This window comes from Typopeltis vanoorti, chromosome 6 (genome assembly GCF_054136105.1).
Source record: "Typopeltis vanoorti isolate ZY-2024b chromosome 6, IOZ_Tvanoo_1.0, whole genome shotgun sequence".
Taxonomy (NCBI): domain Eukaryota; kingdom Metazoa; phylum Arthropoda; class Arachnida; order Uropygi; family Thelyphonidae; genus Typopeltis; species Typopeltis vanoorti.
Window position 1 is genome coordinate 15,582,099 of NC_143554.1, and position 27,478 is coordinate 15,609,576.

A 27,478-nucleotide genomic window follows, 5' to 3' on the forward strand; every position below is an offset into this window, starting at 1 on the left:
CACTCAGAGAACACACTACTTATAAACCACTAGAGTATAAATCCACTAATTCTAAAAAGAAAACATTAAAAATGCTTCTTAAAAATGTCACATCTTGGCCTCCTGAAATAGTTTAAAAAACTCAAACCATTTAGCCCTCACCATCCTATACTAGATACTACTGACTCTCCCTCTTTTAAGCTAAATCCTTAACCCCACTTACAGGTCATTCTTCTTCCTAAATTAAGAATTCCACCCATTTCAAATCTTTAATCAAAAATTTAGTTTTTGACAATCACAATTAGCTTTGATGTCACCTCCCTTTTGAGGTGACATCAAATGTAATAAATTTGAAGTAAATTTATTACAAAATGTTTTCCTACTGAATATCATTAATCTTTTTAATTTTATCATTCATTCTGGCTACTTCACTGTAAATGCAAAAATGCACTGAGCTTCCTCTGCATTCTCTCCTCTACCAAATGCATTGCTGATAGATTTACTACTACAATCAGATTATAAACAGATTGAGGGTACAGTCATGGGTTCACCCCTTTCAGCTAATTAAGATATGGAGCATTTTGAAAAACATGCTCTTAATACTTCTGTTCTCAAACCTGATGATGATGACTTGTTCCCTATTTAGCCACATGACTAAGACATGTTAGATCCCCTCCTCCTCGATCTCAATGGACAGCACCCGAGAATCCAGATCATTTTTAGAAAAAGAAAATAATACTAACCTTTTCTAGATACTCTAATGACTTGTTTTCCCAATGGCACCTTTTTTTTTTCAGGATTAGAGATAGTTGTTGGAAGTTTTTCCACTTGGTTATACTATAGGATATAGTATAAACAAGTGGAAAAACTTCTAACAACTATCTCTAATCCAGAGTATTTTAATAATAAGGTGTGACACCTTTTGGCAACTCTTATATGAAAATATGACTACTGTATTACTTCAACCTTAGTTATCACCTCTGGATCTGGCTCCCACTGACGAGACCTCAATAAAAGTTGAAACCGGTCTGGGTAGTGACCCTTTCCATAATGCATAGCATTATATACCCATAAGGATATGTGCTTTGCATTATGGGATACTAAGGCAAGTGATGTGAAGTCGTTAGCTTCTGTATACGAGTTGTCCTAGTCCTGATTATATTTCATGCGCAAACTTTATCCACTTACACTTGGATAAAGGATTAAACCAAGTATATAATTTCTTGGTATCTTTAATTTATTTTCTTTCTCAGTTTACAGAAAACCCACCTAGATAGGTGTGTGTGTGTATATATATATATATATATATATATATATATAGATGTTCAAGAGTACATGAAAAATAATCAGTAATGGGGGAAAAACAAGTAAACTAAACTATTTTACATTAATATTGGCACTGAACAAAGGTGTCAGTATTTAAAAACAGCAATTTTAAAAACAAGGGGTACAATTTATACAAATTGGTTTAAAAGGGGTACGCAGGTGGAAAAAGGTTGGGAACCACTGATATAGGCAAACTTTCCCATTATCTCTCCCTTTCAAGAAAATGGTGTTATCAAAATCCTTGTTAATAGCGCCTCCCATCTCTGAGGCTGATCTTACGGCTGAAGTCTCCTTTATTCGCCAGCCTCACCTGTCCAATAGCTACAATGCCAAAAAGGTCAACAAATTTATTGTTCCTCCCATCTATTCTCACCCCCTCAACATGTTGACTATAGTAATTCTATCATTGTTTCTTATTATCTTTGGCCATAAGTATAGTCAGTCAAGACTTGCTGATCACACCTTGGATACTTTACACAGAATCAAATGGAAAATAGCTACTACGTTTCACCATAAAAAATACATATTTGAAAGGGTTTTTTTTTAGAATTAGCAGCAGAATTAAACACCTCAAACTTAATAAATATGGTTGTATTAAACTTTCCAAGATTTGGAAAACTGTAATTCTTAGGCATTCTACCCAACACAACTAAGGGTAGCCAAAGTGCCCATAGAGGGTGACCCTCATAAGAATTCAAGCTTTCAGTCTAAATTTTCCACTTTGTGTTTGTGCAGATTTGTGTGTATTTTTACAATTTTAATACTTTTCTGACAATGTCTCAGTGAATATACATGTTGTTTAATTATCAATGTGCTGTATTTACTCCATTAAACCCCATAATGGGAATCACCTTCATTACTGAACAAACACTGCTTGGAAAGAAATCAACAGACAACATAGTGTGAGGAACAAACAGCCATCATGCCCATCTTAACCTCCCTACCGGCCAATGTGGATGAAATAGTGACACCAAATTGCACTTCTTATCCATGTTATTCAGTGGATTTTAGAGCTTCGTATCCAGATTTATCTCAACGCCGTGGCCGGTTGGGGGGTTAATAAGATCTAAGATGTCCTTTCACTGTTGATAACTGCAGCAAACCACTATCAGTCAGTGATTGAGTGACCAATTGGAATTTGGACCATCTTTCCTTTATGCATGTAATGAGGTTCTGGACAGTTGTAAGGCGTCCCTTCACCTCCCCTCCCCCTGATTCTCCAGTTCATTCTACAGATGTTCAGTTGGGTGAGATCAAGGCTCTATAGTGATGTTCATATCTATTGCAGCAGCAGCCTTATGGGTAGGGTGCATTATCCCGCATTATCCATTAACAAGATGGTACATTGTCTTGCTGAAAAAGACAATGGTCATTTCTGTAGAAAGGCCACAAAGTAGGAAGCATTTCATTGTCCAGAATGCTCACATACCTTGGAGTTTAATGTTTGTGGCACTATAAACCCAGGTCCAAGGCCAAACCAAGAAAACAGGACCATTCTTTCACACTGCCACCTCCAAATTTCATAGTTGGGATTATGCACTCTTGTAAGAGATATTCACCAAGCATCTGCTCGGAAGAGGGTGTATTGTGATTTGTAGCTCCATAACAGCTTTCCAAGCTTCCACATCCCACTGTACACACTCTTGCACCACTGAAGATGATGCTGCATGTTGGTTTGAGTAATGTGGGACTTACATATTGCAGTTCTACCATGTTGGTGAAACCCATGTTTCAGTAACATGGTAGCTGCAGAATAAATGCTCTTCAAGTATACCATCCATTCTGCTTAGTGGAAGGCTGAAGTTTGAGAAGAAAAAAAAAGTAATGCCATGTTTGATCTCAGAAGCAACTTTTTTTTTTGTCTCTTTTCGCTTATTTTTATGCTCCTTCTTGACAGTACTGTAGAGGAAATTCATACTGCTAATACTGGAATTTAACTAATCTGTATGATTAATTAAATTCATGTTGACTATAGTGATGCTATCATTGTTTATTTTCTTTGGCCATAAGTATAGTCAGTCAAGGCTTGCTGATCACACCTTGCACCTTTTAATTTTTTTATGGTAAAAAAAAAAAAGCAATAATATTTTGAATTGTTCAAAAGACATCCAGTAGAAATATTACTCTTCTGTGTGGCTATATTCTTATGACCTGATTAAGAGAAAAGATAAGTAGTGGTTTGTTATGTATTTGAATTAAAAATCACCTGTATTTCAAAGTGAATACAGGTAACTTCCAATTTACACGGATTCACTTTTATGCAATTTTTTCCTCCTGTATGCATATATGTTATGCCATTGCCTACACTTACTGTGTTCATGTGCTGTGTATGTGTGTGTGCAGTACATTATTCAGCAATTACAGTTTTTATTCAGAATACAATTATTTCATTATATTTTGAATAAAAATTATTTTTCAAGATATTTTATATGCTGCATTAATAAGAGAAAACAAAAATATCAAAAGATATTTTTTTTATTCCCCTATGTCTTTTGACATGGAGGGGGAAAAAACAACATCCCCATTTTATGTAAAAGCTTGATTTTCACAGATTTCTTTGAACATTTTTCTTTGTAAAATGGGAATTATCTGTATACTAAAAAATAAGTATATGGTACTGTGCATTTATTAGATATGCATTAATGTCTTCTATGCTATGTAATATGATAAGATTAGAAAAAAAAGGTAATTTTCCATTTTTTTATTTTTTAATATTTTTCTCATGATTTGCAATAGGGAATCAAACCATTCTGATGTATCCAGCCCAGGATGTTACAAAAGGCGCTCACCATTTGTACCATATTCCTTGAAAAATGAAACTGGATGTAGGATGTGGTTTGCAACCTCTGTTATTTCAGACAGGTAATTTTTAACCATTACAAAGAAATTTTAATTTGTTTCCTTTGCTTTTCCATTTTTTTTTTTTAAGATAGGACATAATGGATAATAATCAAATATGGTAGAACAGTTCATTCATGAAATTGTACAAAATATATTATTAGCAATTGAAATAACATTTTTTTTGCTAATAATACATGGCGCGTTTTGAATTTATTATCATAATATTCATTTTTATATCATTGTTTAAACCATGGCAAACGTTGTTTAAATGGAAGTTTTTTTTTTCACTTGGCTATGCTACAAATTATATGTATGTTTTAATCCTTTATCCAAGTGTAAGCAAACAAAGTTTGCACCTGAGGTATTTTCAGGACTGGGACAACTCGTGGCAGAGGTGGTATAAGTTCTCATCACTTGCCTTAGTATCCCATTATGCAAAGCACATATCCTTGCAGACATGTATAATGCTATACATTAAGGGAAAGGTCACTACCTAGACCAGTTTCAACCTTCATTTGAGGTCTCATCAGTGGGAGCCAGAGGTGATAATACTAAGGTGGAAGTAATGGAGAAGTCATATTTCCATATGCCAGTTGCCAAAAGGTGTCACACCTTATTATTAATACCACCTTTGCCATGAGTTGTCACAGTGCTGAAAATATTTCGGGTGCAAACTTTGTTTGCTTACACTTGGATAAAGGATTAAACCAAATATATAATTTTTAGCATAGCCAAGTGAAAAAAAAAATTCCATCAACTCATCTCTAATCCATAGAATTTTAATAATAAGGTGTGACACCTTTTAGTAACTGGCATATGGAAATATGACTTCTCCATTACTTCCACCTTGGTATCACCACTTCTGGGTCTGGCTCCCACTGATGAGACCTCAATAAAGGTCAAAACCAGTCTGGGTAGTGACCTTTCCCCTTAATGCATAGCATTATACATGTTGCAAGGATATGTGCTTTGCATAATGGAATACTAAGGCGAGTGATGAGAACTTATACCACCTTTGCCACGAGTTGCCCTAGTCCTGAAAATACTTGAGGCGCAAACTTAGTTTGCACTTGGATAAAGGATTAAACCAAATATATAAGTTGTTGTTTAAACATACCATTCTTAACTCAGTATTCTTATCAGTAATAGGTGCTAAAACACCAGATGGGTTCTGAAGTGCTTATTAATATTCGTTAAGTTAATACATGGTTTAAATAGCATACATTCTTAGAATTCATGTTCTTAAAGCATTCATTCAGTGAACAAAAAGATAAACAGAAAGAAAGAGGTAACAACAGTAGGAATAGAGATGAGCTCACTAAATTTAGAAAAAAAAATAATAATTTCAGTTATCAGAGGTTCCATCAGACACAGTAACTTTTTAGTTACATTTAATTTATCTTCATTTATCATAATGTCCATATCAGAGAGAGCTGTTGTAATAGTGGCAGTGTGAAAAGGACTCACCCTCCCCAAGACAGAAACTATCTGAAAATTTCTGAAAATTAAGTAGGATTGAAATGGGGGTTAAAAGTCACATGATTGAGAGAGAGAGAGAGAGACAAAAGTTTTGATCGAAAGAATTGTAGTAGTATGATGAATGTAAGGAATGAAGAGTTGACTGTAGTGAGGTAGAAGCTCAGTTATGCAGAGTGATGCACAGGATGAAGCAGGAGATGCAATGAATGCAGAAACATCTTATGAGTGAGGCATCTGATATAAAAAAAAAAAGGAAGCAAAAAAAGAGAAATGAATGTTTGACACTGGGAAGAATAAAATCAAGGAGCGAGTCTTGTCCAGTGATTACATCATAAGATGTGTGATCGGTGAGAGATTGACAAAATCTTGCTTCCTGGATGCAAAAATCAATGATGTTAGTGAGGCTTTTAGAGTGCAAAGGGTAAAGTTGAAAGAATTGATTGTTTTGGCTAGAATGAATGATAAGAAAGGAGAAAAAGAATAGAGCTGAGAAGGAAGGCCATAATAGAGAATGACTCGATACATCGGTTATGCAGGAGGAATAATGTGGAGTTTGTGGATGTGTGGAATGAGTTTAACAAGCAAAAGTTAACAAGAAGGATAGTTTGCATCTGAATGGATTTGGAGTTCATAGTCTGGAAAAAAGTGTTGTTAAATGAAGTAAAAATGGATGTCCAAAATCAGGGAAACTAGAGAGTTTTGGGGGTAAGTTGTTAAATGGATATGCAGATATCAGTGTTTGTTTGCTTGTAAGTCTTTTTTTTTTTTTTTCGCCAATGCATACTTATTATTTTGTTCACTGCAGTATGAGAAAATGATTTGCTTCATATGGTGAAGGATTTGTGGAAAAAGAAAGTAATGAGCAGTGCTATAAGAAGAACTCAAGTGAAAAACAGTAGACATACATTAGGAGGGCAGGGATGCAGAGGGAAATTCATTTTAGGTTATCCTTGGAAAGTTTTTTTCACTTGGTTATATTTATAAATTAAATATGGCAAGAAATTATTTTCTTGGTTTCATCCTTTATCCAAGTATAAGCAATGTTTGCTAGTGAAGTAACTTCATGACTGGGCTACTTGTATATAGAGACTAATGACTTCATATCAACTGCCTTAGTATCCTATAATACAAGGCACATTTCCTTACAGGCATGTACTGTATAATGCTATGAATTATGGAAAGGGCCATTATCCAGACCGGTTTCAACCTTTATTGAGGTCTCATCAGTGAGAGTCAAGTGAAAAAACTTTGAACATCTATCTCTAGTTCAGAGCATTTTAGTAATAAGGTGTTGACACCTTTTGACTACTTGTATATGAGAAATATAAGACATCTGTATTACTTCAGTGGTCTGGATCCCACTGGTGAGACCTCAATAAAGGTCAAAACCCATCTGGGTGATGGCCCTTTCCATAATGCATAGCATTATACAGTACATGTCTGTAAAGATATGTGCCTTGTATTATGGGATGCTAAGGCAACTGATGTGGTCATTAGCCTCTATATACAAGTAGCTCAGTTGTGAAGTTATTTCATACAAAAACTTTGTTTACTTGGATAAAGGATGAATTAAGAATATCATTTCTTGGTATCTTTAATTTATTGAGGCTATCTGATGACAGAAAACCTGCAGGTTGGAATATATAGTTTGTTCCACTATATTGATATGGGATATAAGTGAAAATGGCATTCAAATTAGCACAATGAATGCAGAATGAGTAATTATTATGTGGGCGGGATCAGCTATGGAAACGTTGATCAGGAGGAGGAATGATCACTGGGAGAGAAGGAAATGCAATTTATATAGCTACTAAGAGATAATTATCTGAGAGAGAACATATAATGGAAGGGAGTCAAGGTATGAATGTGCTAGATCTGGTCATAGCATCAAAGAACTTAGTGGTTACCACTGCAGCCACACTGCCTCTGCTTGAAGAAAGCATTCATGTTGACTTGACATGAGAGATGACCAGACATACAGAATATTTTGTTACAAAAGGATATATGTGGAATTACAAAGCAGGTAATTATGGTAAACGAGTAGTAAGAGCAATCCCATGGCATAAGATATATGGAAGGGAGGCTGTTAGCAGTGGATGGCACAAACTTAGCTTACTTGCTTGTTTGCTTACTTGGGAAAAAGGATTAAAACCAAGTTTATAAAATTGCTTAGTATCTGTAACATATAGTGTACCCAAGTAAAAATAAAACTTTCCACATGGTCAAGGGCCGTTTTAAGCAGGCACTGTTAGATTGTATACCCAGAGTCAAGAGGATAAATCAGGTAGGAATTAGATGAATGAGCAGAATCATTAAACAGCGGTTGCAGTACAACAATGACAACAACAAAAAAAAAAAGTAGATATCACACACACACACACACACACAGTAGAACTTATTCAAAGCAGAATTGCAAGTGACCGAATATATTTTCCACATTGGCCAAGTTTCCACATTATACAAAATTGCAAAAAATTTCAAAATCCATTAAAATCATATTACATGGTACATACCTGTTTGTGAGTGAAAATCGACGGAGCTTTGAGATTCTTGATAAAATTGAGATTTCTTCCACAGATCCAACAAAGAAACTTGTTTCCACTTTTTTTGATCATGTCTTTTTGAATGCATTCCTTAACTGTATACAATAGTTCAAGAAGGCTGGAAGAGTTTGAATCATTTGCAAATTGCATTACTTCACTGATGCAATGAAAGGCCTGTTCGTGTGTACAAATTTTCTTTGAAATATCCTGTTCTCCGGCTGCTGCTTCTTCTCCTTCTTCCTCCTCCTCAACCTCCACATCTTTGTTTTGTGTATTTCTTATTGCTAGTAGAGCTGTAGCAGATTCAAAGCTGTAATGTCTGGCTAGATGTCACTCCAAACAAGTTCTCTGTATCACAGGAAAGTTCTTTTCCTCAGCAGAGATTGGATATTGCCAATGTTTTCACTCGCCTCCTCCAAATTATCTGCCACATCACTTTCCCCAAACTCAGCTTTAGCAAAACACTTTTTACTGTTTTTCTTTCATTTTCTTCGCTACTAACCCGATCTAATTCACAGCATCCAGAACTGATACATATCTTGTTAATGCATATGAGCTATCGCTTTTTCTACATTCAAAATCAAAAATTTCATCAGAAATCATCTGTAGTAGTGATTTGAATGTGTAAATAACACCCTTATCCATGGGCTGTAATACACTTGTTGCATTTTCTGGGAACCAGGTGATTTTCACATTTGAAAGTGTTACCTTTGGGTAGCAGGTAACATTACATTGTCAAGAAAAAGGATGACATTTCTATTTTCCTTCTTCATCTTTGCATTAAACATGTTTAACCACTCTTCCATTGTAGCTGCAGTCATCCAAGCTTTTTTTATTGTTTCTCCAAATCACTGGTAAATTATTAAGTTTCAGGTTCTTTGAAACATCTTAGTTTTGCTGCTTTTCCAATCACGAGAGGCTTTTCCATTTCTCACACCATATTCCCGCACAATAAACTGTAAGTGTTTCTTTGGACATTTTGTCCCCGATACACTTTTCTCCCTTAACCACGAGTGATTTTGTTGTTAATGCCTGAAAAAACAATCCTGTTTCGTCCACAGTGTAAATGTTTTTAGGTTCATATGGTGAAATCAATTCTAGCAGTTTTGGTTTCCACTCACTCACTACACTTTCATCCAAATCTTTGTATTCCCCACAGACTTTGTTCCTCACAATATTGTGCCTCTTCTTAAAACTATCCAACCATCCTGTAGATGCCTTACTAAACTGATCATTCCTGAGAAATTTGGCTACTGCAAGCGCTTCACTTTGGACCACGTGGATAGGAATAAGGTGTGCAAGTTACTGAACAAAGTCACCTTCTGGCCAAAAGAAACAGTCAAAAAACTCAAACCCTTTCATGTTAAAACACCCAGAATATATGGAGCTCCAAAAATCCACATACTATCTACAATAGGGCGTAAAGGTTCACCTTTACTCCCTATTGTAGATAGTATAAACAGTCCTACACATAAACTAGCTAAACATTTCGCCAAACTACTAGCCACTTGCACAAACAATTCTCCCTCTTTTGTTAAAAATTCTATTCACCTAAAAAGTATTTTAGAAAACCGCACCTTAAATAGTTCAGACCTAATGGTGAGTTTTGATATCACCTCACTATTTACTAATGTACCATTGACTGAAACACTTAACTTACTAAATTCACAATTTCCCCCTAATATATTTCAGCTATTTAAATTCACAGTACAGGCAGGTTATTTTACATGGAAAGGGAAAATATATAAACAATTAGATGGGATCCCCCTTTCTCCCCTTAGCCAACTTCTACATAGAACATCTGGAAAAAGCTAGCTATCAACACAGCCACTCTCAAACCTAGTCTCTGGCTGTTGAAAGTTTATTTTTCACTTGGTTAGAGTATAATAAAATTAGTTTAATCCTTTATCCAAGTGTGAGCAAACAAAGTTTGTGCCTAAAAGTATCTTCAGGACTTGGGTAAGGTGGTACAACACCAGAGCAACTCATTGCAAAGGTGGAGCAAGCTACCAACATTCCTATCTCAGTATCTCCTATAATGCAAAAAATATCTCCTTGCGGATATGTCTAATGTTATGCATTAAGGGAAGGGCCACTACCCAGACTAGTTTCGACCTTTATTGAAGTCTCTTCAGTGGGAGCCAGGCCCAAGCGGAGATACCAGGCAGAAGCATTAGCAGGTCATCTCTACCTATATTTGCTCCACCTTTGCTACGAGTTGCCCTGGTATTGTACCACCTTACCCCAGTCCTGAAGATACTTTCAGGTGCAAACTTTGTTTGCTCACACTTGGATAAAGGATTAAACTAATTTTATTATACTCTAACCAAGTGAAAAATAAACTTTCAACATCTTTCTCTAAATCCAGAGTAAAAAGGATGGCACACTATTTGGCAACTCCTATAGTTAGAGATGACCTGCTAATGCTTCTGCCTGGTATCTCCACTTGGACCTGGCTCCCACTGAAGAGACCTCAATAAAGGTCGAAACTAGTCTAGGTAGTGGCCCTTCCCTTAATGCATAATGTTAGACATATCCGCAAGGAGATGTGTTTTGCATTATAGGAGATACTGAGATGGGAGTGTTATTAGCTTGCTCCACCTTTGCAATGAGTTGACCTGGTGTTGTACCACCTTACCCCAGTCCTGAAGATACTATCAGACGCAAACTTTGTTTGCTCACACTTGGATAAAGGATTAATCTAGTCTCTGGCTATGCTATGTCGATGATGTGTTTGCTATTTGGCCACATGGCCCAGACACATTGAATGCATTTTTAGTGCATCTAAATAGCCAGCACCCTAAAATCCACTTTACAATGGAACTAGAAGCCAATGACTACCTGCCCTTCGTGGACACACTAATCACACGTTTTCCAGAAGGTTCCTTATCATTTTTGGTTTATAGAAAACCCACACACACAGAGAGATATTTACACAAACAATCACACCATCACCCTTCTCAACAATATGGTATATTAAAAACACTAATCCATAGAGCTAGAACAATCTGTTCCAGTGACATTGCTCTCACTGCTGAACTTTCTAACCTACACCACACCTTCCTAACCAATGGCTATAATCCCCATAAGATAGATAAAATACTAAATGCTACCCAGAAAGCCCCCCAAACTATTTACCACAGAAGACTACAACAAAACTATCACCATCCCATACATTAAAGGCACATCTGAAAAGATATCTAGAGTGCTTAGCAAACACCAGCTGTGCAGCGTATTTAAACCTTATGTGAAATTGGCAACGCTCATCCATTCACCTAAGGACACATTCACTCCTTTATCACATCCAGGAGTCTATGAAGTGCCCTTTTCTTGTTATCGAGCCTACTACGGACAGACAGGAAGAACTGTGGACATCCACCTCGGTGAACACAAAAAATATATCCGGCACTTTCGCTATGCAAGTCGGTTCTGGCATACCATGCTTTGGATACCCCAGCACACAGGATCTATTGGAAAAAAAAACAAAAGTACTGCACAGAAGCTTCCTTCTACAAGTCAGAGGTTGTTCCTGGAATCAACAGAAGCCTTAAAACATACTCCAAACCTTAACAAGTATGGCTGTATAAATCTACCAAAGATTTGGGAGACAGTCATCCTAAGACTAAATTAATATTTATTTATTTTAATTTTATTTTTTTCAAAACTTTAGACTACTCTTTTTCACTATTTTTCAAAACTTTCAAGAACTACTATTTGGACTACTATATTTTTTTCAAAACTTCGGATAATGTTTTTTTTTTATATATATATATATATAAAAAATTAACATATATAAAAAATTAATATATATAAAAAATTTTTTATATATATATATATATAAAAAATTTTATATATATATATAAAAATTTTATATATATATATAAAAATTTTATATATATATATATATAAAAAAAAAAACTAGTATAAGTAATTGTTGCACGCTGCAATTACTTATACTAGCCCCACTGTTACACCGAATTGCAGTTGTCTCGCATTTGTAACAAACTGTTTTGTGTGCTCTGAAGATGCTGATTATAATACCAGCGAAATATTATTTTTTTTCAAAACTTTGGACTACTATTTTTCACTATTTTTCAAAACTTTCAAGGACTACTATTTGGACTACTATATTTTTTCAAAACTTTGGACTAATGTTTTATATATATATATATATATATATATATATATATATATATATATATATAAAACTGTGTTGCACGCTGCAATTACTTATACTAGCCCCACTGTTACACCGAATTGTGGTTGTCTCGCATTTGCAACAAACTGTTTTGTGTGCTGTGAAGATGCTGATTATAATACCAGCGAAATATTAGTTTTTAAGTTAATAAATAGTTATTTTCTTATCTATCTGTGTTCGCATCAATACTGTTTAAATCCAATTCACTTTGGGCCATTGGACTGGATATGTGAATGTTTTTTAATTTTGCATTCGTGAACCATTCAGTTGATTTCCTCGTTGCCATTTACCTTTGCCTTCCTCTTCATTTGACCATTTCCTTGCAGCCACTCGTTCATTATTTTATCCTTTTATTTAAGTGTGTTGTATACTTGTGTTTTGCCACACTTAAACTGCATCATTATTTCCCGTACTGAGAGTTTATCCTTTTCTTTGGCTTCAATGACTTTGACGTTTTTGTTTAACGAAAACGCCATGTACGATTTAGCCATGATGCAAAAAATGAACTGATCGATTTGTTGAAATTCGGGTTACTGAAATGTTTGGACTTACTGGAAACTGACTAACATTAATTCTCAAACAAAACAGTAAAAGCAACACAAGTGCAAAAATCTAATAAATACAGGTATATTTTCAAAACACTTTCTGCTTTATACAAGTAATTTTTAATAAATTTTTCAAATATTGCTTTTCGTTTCCGCTTTGGGCAGATTCCTCATTATACAAAATAAATAATAATGCCTATTCTTCTGGCTAGGACTATATAATATGTTTACATTGAGCAAGTTTCCGCCTTATTCATGTTCCGTCTGGACAAGTTTTACTGTATATATATATATATATATATATATATATATATATAGGAAGCAAGCTGATGAAATAAAAGGAAATCTTTGAGTTCTTTTACTATGTGGAAAATAAAAGGAAGAATGTGAGCTGGTAGTAGGGAGGTAGCAGAAAAAAATGAAATAGTTGAGTTAGTTAGTGATCATTTTGCAAGGGTGTACTATTCAGGTGGTACACGCTTGCAGTGTCACTGACTGATGGGGTAGATGAATAGGAGGTTCTTACAATGTTGCTGAATCTTAATGTGAGCTCCACCATAGGATTAGATGCCATGTTAGTCCAAGTATTATAAGAACATCCAAGGGAATTAGAACTTCCCCTAATTTACTTGTTTAATTTAAGCATCATTTCTGGGAAGGTGAAAATAGAGAGGAAAGCTAAATCAAAATAGTTCCACTGTATAAAATCAGGTTCTAATACAGAGGTATCAAATTATATCCCAATAAGCATCTTTGGAGTGGTGATAAAGTTATAGGAGAAGTTGGTAAAAGACAGAATTCAGGACTGGGTGGACAGGAATATGATACTTTAAATGTGCAATATGGCTTTATGAAGGGTATGTTTTTCCCTTAGTAATATGCAGTTCAGTGGGATAAAGAAAATGACTAACTACAATTGACTCTTGAACAACACGGGATAGCTTCCTACTTCTTCCTCACTTACTGTTTTGTTGTGCCTGCGTGCATGTGTCTTGTACTTAAGTTCTTGAAAATGGCAATGTGACGTTGCCGAAATATTGAAATATATTAAAATTTATTTTAATGTATATCCTAGTACGTTGTAATTTCCTTAAATTATATAGTGAAAATGCATAACCAACGTCTAAGCCTTTCCACAAGAAGTTCTGTGTTGTATGTATTAGATACTGTATTCTTACAATAAAATAAGCTAAAGAAAAGAAAATGTTCTTAAGAAAACCATAAGGAAGAGAAAATAAATTTATAGTGCTGAGCTGTATTTATTGATACTGTAATTTTCATCATCTGTGTACAAGATGAATTGTCTGTCTGTCAGTACCTACATTAATATTGTCTTATATGATACAAAACACTAGATGTTGTATGTATTACTAACACTAGACATCTAAAATGAAAAGGCAATGTGAAAAAGAAATTCATATTTATTTACAAGTATAACAATTTATGCATTGATACCGAAGCAGCAGGAATATGATTGCTTTAAAGTATCCTAGTGTAATCAGTATGACTGCTTAACAATAGCCTAGCCCCGAGGTCGGCAACCTTTTGAGTCGGAAGAGTCAAAAATTACAATTTACAAAATTTCAAAGTTTAGTTTTTAAAGAGCCACAAAATTTTAAAAAGTTTTTAAAGAGCCACAAGATCTTATTGTCTTCAAGGCATTTTTGCACGGCATTTGCTACATCTTCCCCTCTAGTTTGTCCCGAGAGCGGTAGCAATCCTAGAAGTTCTTCTTTTGGACCTTGGGAAGACATATACCTGACAAAAAGGGCAACTTGTGCCGTGTCTTTTATGTCGCAAGACTCATCTATAGCAAGTGATAAGGCAGAAGAAGGTTGAATATCTTCCACCTGCAAATATGTTACATTTGAAGACATTTTAGCTATTCTATCTTGTACTGTTTTAGCGGATACGAGAAGCTGGGCATAATGAAATATAATTTATCAAAAAACATTTTACAACGATATTTCCCAATTAAAAATACCTACCTAAATAAAATAAATAATTCTCTAATAATTTAATTATTAAAATAAATAATTTAGACACGAAACACTGTTTGTCTCACTCTCTCACGTACTGATTGACTATAAGTGCATAGTTTCGTCGCATCTGTGGTCGCCTCCCGTGTGCGGTGATCGCCGACCGGCACGAACGGACTTGTCAGAACGTGTTTATCACGGCGCAGTCTGCACATTTTAGGTTTTTTTTTTTTAATTTTGGCAAATATTAGATACTTAGTTTATGAGTAAAGGTGTTATGCCCAGCTATGCCGAAATCAATGAAAATTGCCAAACATATAAACTTCCGAGAGCTTCCGACGGACTGACGACAGTGACGATGCATGTCACGGGGGAGGGGTGTGCGGTGAAAAGCTAGTACAAGTGGCTGAGAGATAGAATCAGTGCCTAATCCTCGTTAATCGATTCAGAACGATTTTTAAATTTTTTTTTTTTTTGATAAAATAAATAATATTTGCGTATGGAACTAAAGAGCCGCAGCTTCACATCCAAAGAGCCGCATGTGGCTCGCGAGCCGCAGGTTGCCGACCCTTGGCCTAGCCTATACACTAATGAATGAATTGTTATAAAATTTTTATGGCATACATTATTGCAGCCATATTCATAAATAAAGTATTGGAAACATTGTTACATTAAAAAAATATAAAAAAAAAACACTTACCTGTGATAATCAGCTGACACTCAGTTTCTCCAATTACGAAAGAGAGAGGCATACTGTATAGTAATGTACAGTACTTGTTGAAAGTAAAGTTATAAAACAGTAAGAAAACGAATACATTAATTTTATATTAGATATCATTCACCTTATGCCTGTGTGAGGATAGGCCATGTTGGATTTTGGAGGTTTTGCTTTGATGAGAACACAGGCTACATCCAATCTGATATCGTTGGCGATGTGGTTAGGCAGTTGGCAAATCCCCGCGTTCAATTTGAATCATTAATTCCTCGGCTGGTAATTTCCTAGGAGCAATGGCGAAGTTGTGACCACGTGACAGAGCGTGGAGTGCTTCTGGCTTTAAGGTAGCTGACGATAGGTTAACAACAGTGTTGGTTTGTAGTCCCCCCCCCCCCCACCCCCCCCCCCCCCCACCCCCCCCCCCCCCCACCCCCCCCCCCCCCCACCCCCCCCCCCCCCCACCCCCCCCCCCCCCCACCCCCCCCCCCCCCCACCCCCCCCCCCCCCCACCCCCCCCCCCCCCCACCCCCCCCCCCCCCCACCCCCCCCCCCCCCCACCCCCCCCCCCCCCCACCCCCCCCCCCCCCCACCCCCCCCCCCCCCCACCCCCCCCCCCCCCCACCCCCCCCCCCCCCCACCCCCCCCCCCCCCCACCCCCCCCCCCCCCCACCCCCCCCCCCCCCCACCCCCCCCCCCCCCCACCCCCCCCCCCCCCCACCCCCCCCCCCCCCCACCCCCCCCCCCCCCCACCCCCCCCCCCCCCCACCCCCCCCCCCCCCCACCCCCCCCCCCCCCCACCCCCCCCCCCCCCCACCCCCCCCCCCCCCCACCCCCCCCCCCCCCCACCCCCCCCCCCCCCCACCCCCCCCCCCCCCCACCCCCATTAGTGATTATTACGGGGGATTTGAATTATGGTGATATCAATTGGAAGGAGGAAATATCATGTAGCAAAAAGGAAATGGAGTTCATACATCTTTTACGAGATAATTACTTGAAACAGCACATAACTGAAGGGACACATGGTGTGAGAGTGTTGGACCTGGTTATTGGTTCAGAGGTTATATGCATAAGTAAGGTGTCCTCGTTACCTCCAATTGGTGAAAGCGATCATGTGTTATTGACTTGGGAGGTTGCAAAATCTCTGGATTTTTCTGTTAAGAAGGGGTATATATGGAACTACAGGTTAGGCAATTATAACAAGCTTTGGAGTGAGCTTACAGCCATCCCATGGCAGAACATATTGCAGGGGAAAGATGTTAGCAGTGCATGGGATAAAATCAGCGGGTATCTGAGGGAAAGCAATATCAGATTGTGCCCTCATAGTCAGGAAGTCAAACAAGGCAGGCATTAGATGGATGAGCAGTAGCATCAAGCTTGATCTGCAAAAAAAGAAAATGTTATGGAGAATTTACAAGGAGATATGCTATCAGTACACCCATGAGCAGTACAAGGCTCAAGCTAGGAAGGTTACCGGCATAGTAAGAAAAGCTAAATCAGATTATGAGAAGACCTTAGCCAAAGAGATCAAGGGTAATCCCAAAGAGTTCTTCTGCTATGTAGCAAGTAAAAGGAAGAATGACTTCGGAAGGATAACTTTAGTGGGTTCTAGTAGTAAGACTTATACGTTGGTTAGACATAACTGGTAATTAATTTACGGAATTAACAACGCATATGAAGTATTTAATTAAAGATAACTTTAATGAATCACTTCTATATTTCGGCAATGTCACATTGCCATCTTCAGGAACATAAAGATATGGTATGTGAACTAAGGAACTAACAAAGCAAATGAGGAAGAAAGTAAGAAACTAATTTTGTTCCTAAAGTCCTAATGGTGCCCTCTTGCGGGCTAATTTGGTAGTCTTGGCAGTTGGGCTGAAGTTCTCATAATGAAAGTCTCCCAAATTTGGGGCAGTTTCATGCACCCAAATTTGTTGAGGTTAGGAACGTTTTTTAGAGCTGCTGAAGATTCTTTGAATAATCTTTCGTATTTAAACTTGCTGCGATGGATTATTTTTGTTTTCTTCCAACGAATTTTATGGTGGGTATCTAAGGCATGGTCTGCCAACCCAGAGCGGCTGTAGTGGTGAAACCGGATGTAGTCTCGGTGTTCTGAAATCCTGATATTTGTTGTTCTGCCTGTTTGGCCAAAGTAGGACAATTTGCAGCTGCAAGGGACCTGGTATACACCAGGTAGGTCTAGGGGAAGTGGTTGGTCTTTGGTAGAGCGGATAAGGGATGCCAACCTTTTATATGGTCTGTAACAGGAAGTAAGGTCATATTTTCTGAGGATATTGGTTATTTTCTCAGAGGTGCCCTGGATGTAGGGGATAGTGATAGACTTGGTGTAGTCTTTATTGTGCAGGGGGGGAGGGGGGGTTGTGGTTTACAGGTTTTACTATTTTTTTGGGGTTATAGCCATTGGCTAAGAAAGTGTTGAGGATGTGGTTTAGTTCCATAGTCAGGGCCTTGTCATCTGAGCAGATTAATTTTGCCCTGTTATATAGTGTTTTTATCACCCCATATTGTTGTGAGGGGGGGGGGATTGCTGGTGAATGTATCTGCCAGTGTGGGTGGGTTTTCTGTAAACAGAGAAAACCAAAGATCCATCAAGCTGGCGGGTGATTAAAGTGTTCCAGTTCACCTTAGAAAAAGAGGAAAACAACACCCTCCCCTTCCTAGACACTTTAATCACCCGCCAGCTTGATGGATCTTTGGTTTTCTCTGTTTACAGAAAACCCACCCACACTGGCAGATACATTCACCAGCAATCCCCCCCCTTCTCACAACAATATGGGGTGATAAAAACACTATATAACAGGGCAAAATTAATCTGCTCAGATGACAAGGCCCTGACTATGGAACTAAACCACATCCTCAACACTTTCTTAGCCAATGGCTATAACCCCAAAAAAATACTAAAACCTGTAAACCACAACCCCCCCTCCCCCCCTCCACAATAAAGACTACACCAAGTCTATCACTATCCCCTACATCCAGGGCACCTCTGAGAAAATAACCAATATCCTCAGAAAATATGACCTTACTTCCTGTTACAGACCATATAAAAGGTTGGCATCCCTTATCCGCTCTACCAAAGACCAACCACTTCCCCTAGACCTACCTGGTGTTTACCAGGTCCCTTGCAGCTGCAAATTGTCCTACTTTGGCCAAACAGGCAGAACAACAAATATCAGGATTCCAGAACACCAAGACTACATCCGGTTTCACCAGTACAGCCACTCTGGGTTGGCAGACCATGCCTTAGATACCCACCATAAAATTCATTGGAAGAAAACAAAAATAATCCATCGCAGCAAGTATAAATACGAAAGATTATTCATAGAATCTTCAGCAGCTCTAAAAAACGTTCCTAACCTCAACAAATTTGGGTGCATGAAACTGCCCCAAATTTGGGAGACTTTCATTATGAGAACTTCAGCCCAACTGCCAAGACTACCAAATTAGCCCGCAAGAGGGCACCATTAGGACTTTAGGAACAAAATTAGTTTCTTACTTTCTTCCTCATTTGCTTTGTTAGTTCCTTAGTGCACATACCATATCTTTATGTTCCTGAAGATGGCAATGTGACATTGCCGAAATATAGAAGTGATTCATTAAAGTTATCTTTAATTAAATACTTCATATGCGTTGTTAATTCCATAAATTAATTACCAGTTATAACTTTAGTGGGTGCTGATGGTATTGAGGTGACAAAATCAGATGTAATTGTCAAGTTACTGAGTGATCACTTTTCAAAAGTCTATCACCCAAGTGAGGATATCTCTGTACCTGTAGCAATAACTAATGTGAGAATTGAAGCTAAAGAATCAGAGGTATTTAATATATTGCAAAATTTAAATGCAAACACTGCTGTAGGCTTAGATGGAATATCAGCTCGGGTGTTGCGTGAATGTGCAAATGAATTGTCAATCCCTCTTACTTGGATATTTAATTTAAATTTGAACTCTGGTATGGTTCCTAGGAAGTGGAAGTTAGGCAAAGTGGTTCCTTTGCATAAGGGTGACTCTAAAACTGCGATAGTTAATTACAGACCAATCACCATCTCAGGAGTAGTGAGAAAAGTATTGGAAAAGTTAGTTAAAGACAAAATTCAAGAATGGGTGGATCAGGATATGATACTCTATAGAGGCCAACATGGTTTTGTTAAAGGTAGATCCTGCCTTTGCAATTTATTAACTTTTTATAATAATGACATCTGAGTTGGACAAAGTAACTGGCTACACAGTGGTACTTCTGGATTTTGCTAAGGCTTTTGACAGGATACCCCATGAAACACTGTTATGCAAATTGGAGCAGATGGGAATGGATACTAAATTGGTAATATGGATAGGAGAATGGCTCAGGGAGAGATACCAGAAGGTGGTGTATGGAGGAGCCAAGTCCAGGATGCAGGCAGGTGGCCAGTGGTGTGCCTCAGGGCTCTGTGCTTTGGCCATTGTTGTTTAATGTTGTTTAATTTGTATATAAATGATATAGGAAATGGCTTACAGGGAGATATTCAGTTGTTTGCTGATGATGCAAAGTTGGGTAGCGCAATAGAAAATCAAGCTGATGTTGAAAGTTTGCAGGATGATTTAAATAAGCTGGTAGAATGGGCAAAAGATAATGGATGTCAGTTCAATGTGGAAAAGTGTAAAGTCATGCATTTTGGGATTAAAAGATTACCAGTTGTGTACTACGTTGGTGGAACAGTACTCCAAGAGATTGATGAGGCTAGGGACTTAGGGGTGTTGGTAGATAGGGAGATGAAGTTCAGAGGACACATTGCTAAGGTGTCCAAGATTCCACATAGGATTACTTGGTTGTTGAGGAACACACTGACATCCAGAGATAAAGAGGTTATTATTCCCCTTTATAAAGCGTTGATACTTGCACATTTGGATTACTGGGCTCAGGTCTGGTCACCTGGATTCCTTGGAGATGAGGAGGCTGGAGAGGGTTCAGAGAAGAGTGACCAAGTTGCTTAGTGATGTAAAAAATGCTCTCTACATTGATAGATTGAGAGCTTGTGGATTACAGAGGTTGGTTGATAGGTGGAGAAGAGGGGATATGATAGAAACATTTAAATTACTGAAAGGTTTTTATAGGATTGATGCAGGGGAAATGTTTCAGCTGTGTGATAGTGATGGAAGAACAAGAGGTCATCCCTGGAAATTAAAGAAGAGTGTGGTTAACAAGGGTGTGAGAACAAGGTTTTTTTTGTGCCTGGAGGGTGGTGAATGTGGAATTCATTGCCTGACTTAGTTGTGAGCTCTTCGTCTGTAAATGAATTCAAGAAGAGATATGACAGATATTGTTTTGCTAGTTTGGGTCTCCTGCGATGAGTCTACTGACTCCATGGAGATACCTGTAATAATAAATGATTATAGAAAATTTTCCTAAGAGTCTCCTGCAACTCTTATAGGTAAATATGACTTCTCCATTACTTCCACCTTAGTATCACCACCTCTAGTTCTGGCTCCCACTGACAAGACCTCAATAAAGGTCGAAACTGGTCTGGATAGTGGCCCCCTTCCCTTAATGCATAGCATCATACATGTTTGTAAGGATATGTGCTTTGCATTATAGGATACCAAGACAAGTGATGTGAAGTCATTAACCTCCATATATGAGTTGCCCAGTCATTAAGTTACGTCATGCCCAAACTTTGTTTGCTTACCCTTGGATAGAAAGTTAAACCAAGAATATAATTTCTTGGAATCTTTAATTTATAGTATAAGCAAGTGGCCAAACGTTCAACATACCATTCATGGTCTCTGCTCTCTCTCTCAACTCATCATTATCTTACCTAGACAACACTGAGTAGTTTTCCAGGGAAATGCTTATCTTTCACTCCCCTTAACAACCTCCTCCTATATATCCTCACATGTTCTTTATGTCCAACCAAGTCATTTGTTTGAATAACTGCCACCAACTTGCTTGCTCATCTGCTTCTCTTATCTGATGCATCAGTTATCTTGCTAATTCTTCTTCTTGAAGACACACGTTATGGAATCTCTCATTTACTCCCACCCCTCTAATAATTGAATCTCCATACATCGCTATTCTCAAGTCATTCGTGACCTCTTTTTCTCTGTTTTCCTTCATCCTAACCTTTTGCACTTGTCCATTCTTATCCACCAAACTTCTAATCTCACTATGCATGTTGTTTAATTTCACTTCTCATTCTGATCACCTAATTTTTCTATTCTTGCATCCTGGCAATTATAGTACCTGTCAGTCTATCATTTGTTTCCTTATTCCGATTTCTCATCTCTTTCACACTGTTTTTTTTCCATCCGCAATCCCACTCACTTCCATTCCATGATGTCTGCAATCATTTGCTCCTGCAATTGTTTCTATTCAGTGATTTTGCATTTTTCACCTCTAGAGAATTTTTATGGTATAATAAGGTGAAAATGGTACAATGTGAGGATTTTAACAGTGTTTAGGGTCAGTTTAAGACTGTACTACAACAATTTTGCAGGCAATACTGAAATTCTCCCAAATGTTTGGGTAGCATCTTGTAACTTATTCAGAACATAGCCATAATTCACAATGTCTTTCCAACCAGAAGAAATCATCTATACTAGCGGAGTTATGGATTCAGGACTGAGGCAACTCGTAGTATGGCTGTTGTTCAAACTTTCCGTTCCTGCTGAGAGGACTGTTAACTCTGCATATAAGATGTTGTTGCAGAGCATTGTAAAATATGATTGTATCTGTTCAGCAACTTCTGCTCCAATGTGACAATGGACTACTTCCCCAGTGCATATGAATTCTTGCAGATTCACCACCTTGGTTTTGCCATCCTGGACCACATGCTATACAATCCAGACTTGACTCCATCCAACTTTCATTTCTTCCAAAAACTGAACAAATATGGGAGAGCCCATAACTTTGTTTTGGTTTATGAAGTTAGAAGACAGCTTTGTTGAGGTTGATGCTCAGTACTATCATATTGGATTCATGAAATAATCTTTCTATTATTAGAAATCTAGATCTCACCAATTATGCTGAAAAATAATTTTTTACAAAATTGCAAATTAAGGTTCAAGGAACATAACCCCCCCCACACACACATGCATATTGTGATCTCTCAGTTATCTGATTGTCAAATAACCAAACTCTAAGTTAGCCATTCTTTAAATAATTTAAACATGTCATCTGAGTCCTTGAGCAGCCCTATTTAACAGTGTGTTCAGTTAATTTTTGATTATCAGTTAAATAATTATTGATTAAGATTTCAGAATTTTGACATTTTTTTTTTTCATATCAGTTTATTTTTATACATTGATTTCTCCAAGGCTGACTTTGCTAGAATCGCAGAAAACTGACTCTCTTGATGTAGCTAACCATTCGCCTTTATTGTGGACTGAAGTTCCTGATGGGCAAGTTGCAGCATTTGCTTTTGAAGAAAGAAGAAAGATGCGGCACAAGGTGCATTTTTTAAATATTTTAAAATATAATCTAGACATAGACATTTTATTTGATAATTTCACACTCCATAACTATACACCCTCTGTCCAAAAAGAAACGAACTTTTCGAAAATAGAAGAAACTAGTGGTGCCACTTGTTATATCTTTTTGTTGTCAAAAGTGGCAACCTTCATTAGTGTTGTGTCGACTGTTTATGCCATTTGTTTCATTAGAAGCTGAGTTATAGTGCCAAGAGTGACCATGTGTTTTGATGAACAGTCGGAAAATGAGTTTCAAACAGAGAACTGCGATTGACTTTTGTGTTAAACTTGGTAAAAGTTTTGCCAAAATGCATCAAATGCTTCAAAAACATATGGTGATGAATGCTTATCCCGTACTCAAGTTTATGAGTGGTTTATGTGATTTCAAAGTGGTTGTGAGACGCTTCAGGATTATGAAAAGCCGGGCCATCCAAAAAGTGCATGATTTCATCAAACCTGAAATCGTCCATGAAATTGATTTAAGATGATGGGCATTCCAAAATCAACTGTGACAATCAACAACATTTTGACCGACAATTTAGGCCTTTGTAAATTGAATTTGTGATTTGTTCCCCACAAGTTGACCGGTGACCAAAAAATGTATCGAATTGAACACTGCAAGGACCTCATTAAAACCACTCGTAAGGACTCAAACTTTATTGAAACAATCGTTACTGATGACGAAACATGGTGTTTTGAGTATGAGCCCGAAATAAAGCACCAGAGTGCTGAGTAGAGACCACCAGAAGAGGGGCATCCGAAAAAAAGTCTCTTGCAGAAGTCAAAAGTAAAGACAATGCTGATTTGTTTCTACTATTCCAAGGGCATAATCCACAAAGAATTCATTCTGCCTGGCCAAACGATCAATGGTAAGTTTTTTCTCAAAGTTTTGAAGCAATTGATAGCGAGAATTCATCGCATACAGCATGAATATCGTGATACAGGTAGCTGGTCACTTTTGCACGATAATGCACCATCTCATCGTTTGAACATTGTGAGACAGTTTTTTGAGCAAAAACCAAGTTTGTGTGTTGGACCACTTGCCGTGTTTACCTGATTTAGCACCCTGTGATTTCTTTCTCTTCCCCCGACTTCATTTGCCGATGAAAGGAAAGTGATACGACACCATTGAAAACGTTCAAGCGTCAGTAATCACGACCCTTAACAGTATCCCAAAAACCAATATAAAAAACTCATTTGAATTAATTGACCGTGCCAAATGCTGTATCGAAGCTGAGGGAGAGTATATTGATTGAAATAAATGATTTGAATAATTATAATTGGCCTGTGTTTTATTTTCTATCAAAAGTTTGGTTTCTTTTTGGACAGAGAGTGTAATCAGTTGTATAATGCTAAATCTATAGTAAATATTATACTATTGCAAATTTATTTAGTTGCATAATACATCATAGTGAATGGCTTACTTAATTCCAAATAACCTTCAATACCAAATATTTTCAGAATTTTTTAAGTAATTAAATAATATAATTTTTAGTTTGATTATAGCATAAGCAAAGAGTAACTGTTAATACAGGAATTATCTTAGGGATTGGCTTTTTAGATTGAATTAACCTTGTTATTAAACCTTCTTAAGTTTGGTTAACCTTGTAGACTTTCTGGCTTATCACCATAAAGTCCATACTCGTTGAGATGGTGTTAACTGACTCATCACTGGAAGGTTTTCCTTACCAAATATAAATAAATATTTTCACACAAGATCATGACCCACTTACTCCGCTCCAGGTATTTCGTGTGGCAAAACAATTTTTACCTTCAAAAAGAGGGGGAAAGTTGGGCCCCACCAATAGTTAACTTTTATAAGGAAGACTTTGAGCAACGATCTCTAGAGTCACCGTGCCTAAAGCCCAAAATTTGGCTCAGATACATCGACGATATTTTCACCATTTGGCCTCACGATTGCGAAGCACTAAATACATTCCTTAGCCACCTGAACAAACAACACAAACACATCCAATTCACCATCGAAATAAAAAAAACAACAACTCTCTTCCGTTCCTAGACACACTCGTCACGCGTCTTCCCTCAGGCTCTCTCTCCTTCTCAGTCTACCACAAACCTACACACACACACAGGCCAGTACATACACAAAACTTCTTATCACCACCCAACACAAAAACTAGGGGTCATAAGCATCCTTAAACACAGAGCGCAAAACTATCTGTTCAAACGAACAAGATAGTTTGCGCTCTTGGTTAAGAGCTCTCTATCTTGTTCAAACGAACAAGATAGAGAACTCTTAACCAAGAATATGAGATTATCACCCATACCTTTATAAAAAATGGATACAGTAAAAAAAAAAACATTCACAAAATCCTCCACAGACTATAACTTCTGGCCTGTGTAATCCTCCACCTGATTACACAGGCCAGCAGTTATTTTATTTATTATTTTTTTTTAAATTTAATTAATTTATTTTTTAATTTATTTTATTTTATATATTTTATTGCAGGGGTTGAAACGTCAAGTGTTATTTCATTAATAATTAGTAAAATGATCATTTCAACACGTGTGTTTTGTGTCCCTAAATTCTTAAATATGAAATATAAATAAAGTAAAATGGATTTATGGTGGTTTTGTACATGACAGGTTGTTTAGTACACTGCTGCCGTGAACATGGAGAAATCTGAGTGGAAGGAAGAAATTTGCTAACATTAGAATTTGACGATTTCATGATTGCACTGTTTACAAAGAAGAGAATTTGCCTCACAGGGCAGGTAAAGACTATAAATAAATAAGAAGACTGTAGATAAATCTGAGTGCTGTTTTTTATTGACTCATGAATAAATAGTTTAAATGGAGTTGCCCTATATGTGAGAACAGCATACAATGTTTGGATGAATTTGTGATTTGCACAGATTCGATTAGAGGCAAAGTAATGTTTGGGACAAAAGAGAGAGCTAAATTTCTTTAATGTTGATGAAGCATCCAAGAACTTGTGATTTCTTTGTGCTTAAAATTTGATGACAATGATAATTGTTAGCTGGAATGCCTGAAACTTTGAACATCCTGTTGTTAGCACTAATAACTATAATTGTTAATATCTGATATTTAAGTGAATGTAGAGTTTGACATTTTAGAGTCAAAATGATTTATTCTCAAACTTTGATATAACAAGTGCTACACACTATTCCATTAATGAAAGAAGGTATAAGAGTCTTGAATACCTTAGCTAATTCTCAATATAGTAAAACAGTTTACTGTAGTGGAAAGTTTCTTATACTGAATTTCCTTTACAAAGCAGTGATGCTTGGGATTGAAACCTAGACTTGTCAGAAGTGAGAGAGAATTTGATAATTGTGTTTACTATAGCATTTACTGTATGATAAATGAATGCATTACTCAAAATAAGAACATCATGAACTTCTCTGAATTTAATCTTCAGAGCACTTTTCTTCTCCCACTCAGTAAATGATTTCTGTTTCTCATTTGCATATGATATGAAAAACTTAATTTTGAATAAGCAGTTTTGAATCATGTATTTTATGAATATTTTTCAGGACTCTCATCAACTTAAAATTCACCAAGTAATAGCACGAGTCGATGGTTGGCAGCAGGTTTTTCCTGTGCCTGTTGACAGAGTAGGAGTCTATTTCCGTGATGCTCAACCACAAATTAGTTGCTCATCTTCAGTTGTGAGTTGAAATCATTATTGCAAATTATTTGAAACTATAATAACTTACATAATATCTGACCACTTAATACCCACTCAATAACTGCTGGCCTGTGTAATCAGGTGAACTGTTAAATAAAATAATAACAATAAATAGAAAAAGGAGTGGTTATTAAGTAATTAGTTGGGTGTATATTGTGCATGCTGCTGTAGCAGGTTTTAATAATTTTATATATATTATTTATAATATCAGATCTCCATGGAGTCAAAAGAATATCATCATGGGAGGCACACACTTTCATTCCCAAGACTCATCAAACCATGTTTTAAACTCATTCATCATATCCACATTCACAACACCCTTAAGCAATGCATTCCACTCATCGTCCACTCTCCATGAAAACAAACTTCTCTTTACACCCTTGCTCACATTCTCCTTATACAGTTTTCAAACGATGGCTTCTTCTTCTAACCCTTTCTCCCATTTTATGAAAAATTTCTTCCACATAAACCTAGTAACAACTTCTTACTGACATATATTTCAGTCACATCTCCTCTCTTCCTTCTGTTCACAAGCCTTTTCAAATTGCATTGCATCAATCTATCTTCTTTAAATCCCACATGCAAGGACTTGATAAATTTCAATAGACCAGATAGACCACTCTCTTCTTCTTCTTTGGTCAATCTTCTGTTAACACTTTCTGTTCTCTTCCCCATGAAAACCAGGTCACCAGTATAAATTTAAAATTTGTGTGTGATCCCTGTTTCTCCCCAAATTC

General features: G+C 37.1%; 1 protein-coding gene across 1 annotated transcript in view; it reads left to right on the forward strand.

The window, feature by feature from the left end:
- Vps13D (vacuolar protein sorting 13D) overlaps nt 1-27,478 on the forward strand; it is a 1,260,195-nt gene that overhangs the window by 810,962 nt on the left and 421,755 nt on the right. The window contains exons 52-54 of the mRNA XM_090393926.1: nt 4,042-4,167; nt 22,916-23,048; nt 26,587-26,721. Coding sequence (XP_090250052.1) covers nt 4,042-4,167; nt 22,916-23,048; nt 26,587-26,721 — 394 coding nt within the window. The remainder of the gene's footprint in view (nt 1-4,041; nt 4,168-22,915; nt 23,049-26,586; nt 26,722-27,478) is intronic.